We start from the raw sequence: 7,524 nt of genomic DNA on the forward strand, positions 1-7,524 counted from the left end.
GCGGGAGCCCGGCGGGGCGGCGCGGGCGGGGCCGGCTGGGGAGGGCTGCCCGCGGACCTGCTGGAGCCCCCCTGCCTACAGCTGCCCTCTCCTCGCATCGCTGAACCCACCAGCTAACTCGGGGTCACTGATGGGGGCGCAGCCGGAGGGGTCGTGGAGCAGCCGGTTCAAAGCTCTGCTGGTGCAAAGTGCTGCGGTGTGGGGAGCACCCGTGACCCCCAGGATGGGGGCTTTGAGCAAAGCTGCCCACGGCCGAGCAGGGGCCAGCGGGGCCCGAGCGGCGCAGAGCGAGATGCCGTTAGAGGGCTCCCTGAGCCCACACCGCCTCCCACCGCCCCAACCAACGTGGAAATACCAGTACTGCTGCCAGGTGGGCTTTCGGCTGGGACCAGCCCAGTGCCTTCAGCCCGCGGGAGGAGGAGGAGGCAGCGCAGGGTGGAGGAGATGCCCGGGATGCTGGAGGGGAGCTGGGATTAGGCGATGGAAGAGAGGGGTCCTGCAAACCTGCAGTGGTCCCTGCACTGGCAGCACCGCACCACGCGGCTCTTGGGGCAGGCACTGAGGCACGCCGCGCATCGCCCGGGCTCCGGAACAGGCGGGAGGGCTCACCCCGGGCAGGACTGGGGCACGGCAGCGCTGCCCACGCTGCCTGCATCCCTCGGGGCTGTCCCCTCCCCATGCCACCCACCTCACGGCATGACAGCGGGCACACGCGTGTCCCACCACGCGACACCCCACACCAGCCACGGCACTTACATCTGGTCCCTGGGGTCCTGCTGCTCCTCGGGGGCCGGGAAAGCCCTGCAAGCCCATCTGGCCCCGAATCCCCGGGGGTCCTTTGGCTCCTTGTGCTCCGTATGGACCCTGGGAGGAGTAAGATGGAGCACACCACAGCAGGGCTTGCAGACCCCCATCTTGCATGAGCCTTAAACAGGAGGGACAGCCGGTGCCTGGGGCTCCCCCACCCCCGGGCAGGACCACCCCCCCGAAGAGCCCAGCGCTTGCTGCCCCGGCTCCCTGCACCTCCAGCCTTGGGCATGAGGCCACTCTGGGTGAATACCCCACCACCCTCCTCCGAGAGCATCCCTAGGGCATTGCCACCACGGCAATATAATATTTTTAAACAGCCAAAGGAAGACGGAGCAGGGAAGGATGGATGAGGGATGGCAGCGTGGTGGGATCCAGCCCAGCCTGAGCTTGCCCCAGCTCTCACATTCCCCAAAAGCAAACACCCCAGAGTCCCTGGACATCCACACCAACCCATCTGCCGGCTGGAAAATACCTCATGCGAACAACAAAAGAGGAAGCAGCTTGAGGAACTCCCCCTTGAGCCTGGGGACGTGGTACCTTGTCTCCTTTGGCTCCCAGGTCACCCTTGGCTCCAGCTGGACCTCGACAGCCCTGCAAGAGTAGCAGACGTGGAGGGCACGCTCAGGAAACCACGTTATGCCACCCCTTGCAACCAAAGCGTGCTGTGATCTGGTTCTGGCATCAACGAAAGTTAACTTTGCCCAATTTAGACCAGGGCGTTGCTCCCAACGGGCCTTTGGGAGCAGGTACATGCTGGATCTGCTCCTCATGGCTGGGGAGCTCCAGAGCTTTTGGGTTCATTCACCACCAAACTGTTGGTGCCCCCAGAACCCCATGCGAATTCCACCTCCAGTTCCTCCGGCAGGTGGCACACCTGCGGCAGCCGGTGGTGGCATCCCAGCTGCACCGTCCTGGCATCAGCGCAACGGGGACAAGCACCTCGTCCTCATTACTGTGTTTCTTAACCCAGGGTAAAGCGCTCCTGCTTCCCTTGTTGCCTCCCCAAAGCAGGCAATATCTTCGGACACGTTGTGTCTGGCAGCTCCTCTTATTATAGCCAGGCAAGTCCAAGTGCAGCTCTGCCTTCCCAAACGACTACATTTCCCACCTACTCAAACCTCAAGGCCAAACACAGGCAAAGAACGTGAAGGTGGTGCTTTGGGCTGCTCTAACGCACCCCCCCTGCATCCCTAACCAAGCACGGCGTGGGTGCCAGCACTCACCCCCTCTCCTTGGGCGCCTTTTGAACCTGGCAGGCCAATAAACCCCTTCAGAGAGAGACAAAAAAGGCAAGTTATATAAAAAAATAAACAACAAACAAACAAAGAAACCAACAAAAAAACCCACGAAGGAAAACATCTCCTGCGCTCACAGAGGCTGACATCCCTCCCACGCTACAGGGACAGGAAGATGCTGATAAATGGGAGACACCAGTTTGGCTCTGCAGTTGCTGCTGCTGCTGCCACCATGGTGGGATTTGCTCTCCCAACAGGGGCTGGGGGGGGGGCATAAGCCCTCCCCAGGCTCCCCCCACCCCGCACGGCAGCTCCCGGCACGGGGACGAGGTCCCTGTTAGCCTCCAAAATGCACCACCCACATCCCACCCCGCATCCCTCCTGCGAGAACCAGGTTTCAGCGCTGCACGTTGGGGTTTCGGCATGTGAGAAGCAAAGGCACCACGGGCTGCGCTCCGCTGGGACACGGCGGGGCGGGCAGGAGGACAGCCTGGCTCTCCCAGCATCCTTCCCCTTTGGAAGGGGCAGCTCAGCACCCAAACCCCTTGGGGAAAGGGGTGCACCTAAGTGTGCGCCAGGGAAGGGATTGGCAGGGTCGGAGCTGGGGCATCGCTGCTGGAAAATCATAGAATCGTTGAGGTTGGAAGGAACCTTTAGGATCATCAAGTCCAACCATTAACCTCTCCTGATAAAACCACTTCTAAACCATGTCCCCAAATCCATAGGGAAAAAAAAAAAAAAAAATAAAATCAAAGTCCCTGCCAGCAGCAGAGTCAGAGGAACTTTGGAGTTTGGAGATGAGGAGCGTGGCCATAAGGATGTGGCCATCAGCCCTTGTGCCACAAACACCGTGGGAAGCTGGGGGTGGCAGGGGGGAGCAGGGCATCCCTCCGCGGTGCTTCAGGGGGCTGCGAGGGGGAGGCTGAGAGCACCCCTCCCCCAGCCACCCGCCCCCACGGACTTACCCCAGGGCCCTCCTGTCCCAGCTGTCCCCTCAGCCCAGGGGCACCGTCTGCGCCCTGCAAGAGGATTGTAGGATCAGCCCGTGCCACGATGGGCAGAGAGCGCCCGGCCCCACCACGTCCCCTCCCCGGGGCTGCCTCCAGCCCTCCTTTGCCAGGTCTGCCGTGAACACTGCCCCCCCTCTCCCTCCCGAAAGCCGGGGCAGGGACACCTCACCCCACCTCTCAGGTCCCTCCAGGGGAAGCCCTCAAGCCCAGGTTTCATCCCCACCAAGGTCAAAGCGAGCCAGCAAGATGCTCTTACGGTGTCTCCTTTGGGACCAGCGCATCCCTCCATCCCAGCCGGACCCTGGGGAAAAGCAAAGGCGGTGGGAAGTTTGGGAGAAGAGAGATGCTGCTCGCTGTCCTGCTCTGCAGATGAGACCCCAGCCCATAGGAACCTTGCCCGGTCCCCCAGGAGCTGCATGTCACACCCCAGGGACCATGTCCCCATCAGCTCAGCCTTTGCCCACCCACGGGACACGTCTCTTCCCACCCACCCGCTCCCGCGTGGCCACAAAGACCCACAAGGTCAAGGGCTTCGCACCCATTTGCAAAGCGCGTGGGGGATAAGTCCCAGCAGCTCCTTCCTCGCTCAGCAAGCGCAGGGGTAGGGGGGACACCCCCACCTCGGAGACATGGTGGGCTCCCAGCCAGGACAGAGCCCGCTTACCTGCGTGCCCCTGGGGCCGGGGGGGCCGCGTCTCCCCTGCAAGCCCTGCGGTCCCTGCGAAGCAACGGGGGACGAGGAGCTGCCGTTAGAATCAAATCCCCGCACGCATCGTGCAAAGCCCCGCGGTGCAAAACCTCTCCCGGGAAATACCGCGCTGCTGAGGAGCACCGGGGCTCCCGGCCCACCAGTGTGAGGGGACCCCCTGCTGCCGCAAAGGGGCACAGAAAGGATTCCCACCCCCCATCTCAGCCCCTTTGCAGATTTTGGGGTGCATTGAGATCCCAGCCCAGCTGGAGGAGACCCCTCCGGGCAGGGTGATCCTTGGGACACCCTGCCCGGTGTCCCCGGTTTTTAGCCTGTGTTGCTTTGATTCCCTCCTTTTAGTCTTCACCTCCCCAATTCCCCCTTCTCTTCGCATCGAGCATCAGCTACGTGATGGCCCTTCAAACAGCGACCAGCCCCTCGCTCTCCCACTCCTTCATGATGGAAGGTGCTTCCATCCACCACCACCACCACCAAACCACTTCAATTTTCCTTTTAAATCCTCCGCAAACCCTTCCCTGGCTGAGACATCTCCCGAGACACAGCAGCAGTGGAGCTATCGGCACCCCATCACCGCGAGGTTTGCTCATCCCCTGGTGCGGGTGCGTTACCGACGTACCTTGGGGCCCCGGGGGCCGGGCAAGCCAGGAGGACCCATTTCTCCCTGGGGAGAGAGCAGGGAAGGGACGGGGTGAGCGCAGCGGGTGGAAAAATCTCAAATGACAAAGGAGGGGAACCGGTGTAGACCCACCTGAGAGCCGTTGACACCTTGGCATCCGACAGATCCCGGCTGGCCCGGCTCTCCCTGCAACGTGAGAGCGTGCTCAGCCCCACAACCACGTGCACCGCGCAGGAGGAGATGGGATGGACACCCCCCCCAGCATGGACGAGGAGCTGCCGTTAGAATCAAATCCCCGCACGCATCGTGCAAAGCCCCGCGGTGCAAAACCTCTCCCGGGAAATACCGCGCTGCTGAGGAGCACCGGGGCTCCCGGCCCACCAGTGTGAGGGGACCCCCTGCTGCCGCAAAGGGGCACAGAAAGGATTCCCACCCCCCATCTCAGCCCCTTTGCAGATTTTGGGGTGCATTGAGATCCCAGCCCAGCTGGAGGAGACCCCTCCGGGCAGGGTGATCCTTGGGACACCCTGCCCGGTGTCCCTGGTTTTTAGCCTGTGTTGCTTTGATTCCCTCCTTTTAGTCTTCACCTCCCCAATTCCCCCTTCTCTTCGCATCGAGCATCAGCTACGTGATGGCCCTTCAAACAGCGACCAGCCCCTCGCTCTCCCACTCCTTCATGATGGAAGGTGCTTCCATCCACCACCACCACCACCAAACCACTTCAATTTTCCTTTTAAATCCTCCGCAAACCCTTCCCTGGCTGAGACATCTCCCGAGACACAGCAGCAGTGGAGCTATCGGCATGCTGAGAGCAGCAGGGAAAAACCCAGGTGCTGTCAGCCCGGCATTGTCTCAGCTGAAGGTGGTCACCTAAAATAAACTGCAATGCAACATGCTCTGCAAAGGCTCATTTCTCTTCACCGCCAGCCAGGAGAATGAGCTGGGATGCAAACGTCCCCGCAGGCGACGTTGGAGGTGAGGACGGGCTTCTGCCCCTGACGTGCAGAGGGACCACGTGCCCGGTTGCTCTGGGGTGATTTCCCCATTAATAAGGGCCATTTCCAGGACAAAGACACAGATGCAAAAATGTAAAAGGATCATGAAGATCATAGAATTGTTTAGGTTGGAAGGGATCTTGAAGACCATCCAGTCCCACCCCCCTGCCCTGGGCAGGGCCACCTCCCCCCAGCCCAGGTTGCTCCAAGCCCCGTCCAACCTGGCCTTGAACACCTCCAGGGATGGGGCAGCCACAGCTTCTCGGGGCAACCTGCCCCAGGGGATCACCACCCGCACAGCCAACAATTTCTTCCCAATATCTCATCTAAATCTCCCGTCTTCCAGTTTGAAGCCATTCCCCCTCATCCTATCACTCCATGCCCTTGTCAAAAAGTCCCTCCCCGCTCTCCTGCAGCCCCTTTAGGCACTGGAAGGGGCTCTGAGGTCTCCCCTTTTTCGCCTTCTCTTCTCCAGGCTGAACCCCCCCAACTCTCCCAGCCTGTCCTCCCAGCAGAGGGGCTCCAGCCCTCGGATCAAGTTCAAGTCCAGCTTTCAGGAAAAAGAATATTTAATAAGGATTTTGTAAGAGCAAACCACAAAGTGGTGGCGGTGACCTGGGAAGCTCAAGCCCTCCCTCTTCAGACCCATCTTCCCAGTGGGGAGCAGCAGCAGAAGGGGAAAGTGCCTCCTTGGGGAGGGCTGGGGACACCGAGACAGCAAAACCACTCACCTCCGGCCCCACGGGGCCCTGGAAGCCGGTCGCACCCTTCAGACCCAACATCCCCTGGGGGAGAAGCCAGGAGCAGGGCGTCAGCGAGGTGCCCACCCCGAGGCAGCAGCTGCCTTTGTCCCATCGCGTACAGGAGGGTCAGGGGGAAAACAGAGACCTCGAGGGCTTTGCCCAAAGCCAGGAGAAGGCAGGCTGGAGCCAGGGATGGAGCTGGGACCGCCGCAGAAAAGCAAAGGGGTCAGCCCAGGAAAGGGGATGGAGGGAAGGAGCCATCAAAAGACACCCCCGGGCGTCCCCGTCAACTCACGTGAAGCCCAGCAGGACCTGGCAGACCATTTTCTCCCTTCACCCCCTGGAAAAGCCAAGAGCAGCCTGAGCGATGGAGGACAGCGTGACCTGAGGCTCGGAGGGGTGGAGGGGGGGCATGGCAGGGAGGGAGCAACCTCCTGCCCGACCCAGGTAGGGCTGAGAAGAGCCAGGACAGACACCCTCACCTTCGCTCCCTTCTCTCCTTTCTCCCCAGCCGGTCCGGGGTCACCCGAGAAACCCTGAAACGGGAACAACAAGGACGTGTGAGCCCCAGCTGGAGCTAAAAGGCGGCTGCTGTGCCCCAAAGGACTGTTGGTGCTGTGCAGGGGGATGGGGACCCTCAAGCTGGTCCTAAACGAGACATCCCCAGAAGAAAAAGCCTGTCTGCTTGTCCTCAAGCACAGGGCCACCCTGCTGTGGCTACTCCGCTCCTGTGTCCCACGCTAGGGTTACACCACGCCATGCACAGGGGTGACACGGAGGTGTCCCAGCACCCGCAGGGCTGGGATGGGGCTCTCCACGGCATGGGCCATGCCCATCGCTTGTGCCCGTGAGATGCCACCGTGCCCTGAGCTGCACACAGCGGCAGCGGGGAAGAAAAAGAAAAGCTTCATGGACTCGTGCGAGCGGTGCAAAGCTTCACGCGTCCGCAGGTGCCGAGCGCTGGAGCGCAGAGAGGTCAAGCCCAAGGGCAAGAGATTCTCCATCTGCATGCTGAGACGATGCTCACAAGCAAGAGTCTGCAAAGTGCGGGCCAGAAGAGATACGCGGTAAACCATGTGGGATTGCTGTTTCAGGAAGAAGAAATCGGGTTTTAAACACCCGAGTGATCAGACCTCGAAGGAGCTCAGTGCCCAAATCTCTTGGGCAGGTCTAAACATTATTCTTATAAAGACTTAGGGGCGGACGGTGTGGGGGGGGAAGTGATAGAAACCACTAATATTTGCTTTTTGATGGATGTTTTATATCCTGGCTGACAAAGCCCTGGAACAGCCTGGTGAGGAACCGCAGCGCCGGGCGCCACCAACCCCAACCTCCCCGGGCTGGGGCAGCTCAGAGCACGGGGCGCTCGCACGGCCAGCGGCGATGTGGGCACGGTGGTGAGGGTG

General features: G+C 61.1%; 1 protein-coding gene across 1 annotated transcript in view; it reads right to left on the minus strand.

Annotated features, from left to right (window-relative positions):
* Positions 1 to 7,524, minus strand: part of CACNA1B (calcium channel, voltage-dependent, N type, alpha 1B subunit) — a 424,961-nt gene that overhangs the window by 10,180 nt on the left and 407,257 nt on the right. Inside the window, 6 exon segments of the mRNA XM_009888006.1 lie at positions 757 to 864; positions 1,348 to 1,401; positions 4,381 to 4,425; positions 4,513 to 4,566; positions 6,107 to 6,160; positions 6,601 to 6,654. Coding sequence (XP_009886308.1) covers positions 757 to 864; positions 1,348 to 1,401; positions 4,381 to 4,425; positions 4,513 to 4,566; positions 6,107 to 6,160; positions 6,601 to 6,654 — 369 coding nt within the window.

Source organism: Charadrius vociferus, unplaced genomic scaffold (genome assembly GCF_000708025.1).
Source record: "Charadrius vociferus isolate BGI_N301 unplaced genomic scaffold, ASM70802v2 scaffold1040, whole genome shotgun sequence".
Lineage (NCBI taxonomy): Eukaryota > Metazoa > Chordata > Aves > Charadriiformes > Charadriidae > Charadrius > Charadrius vociferus.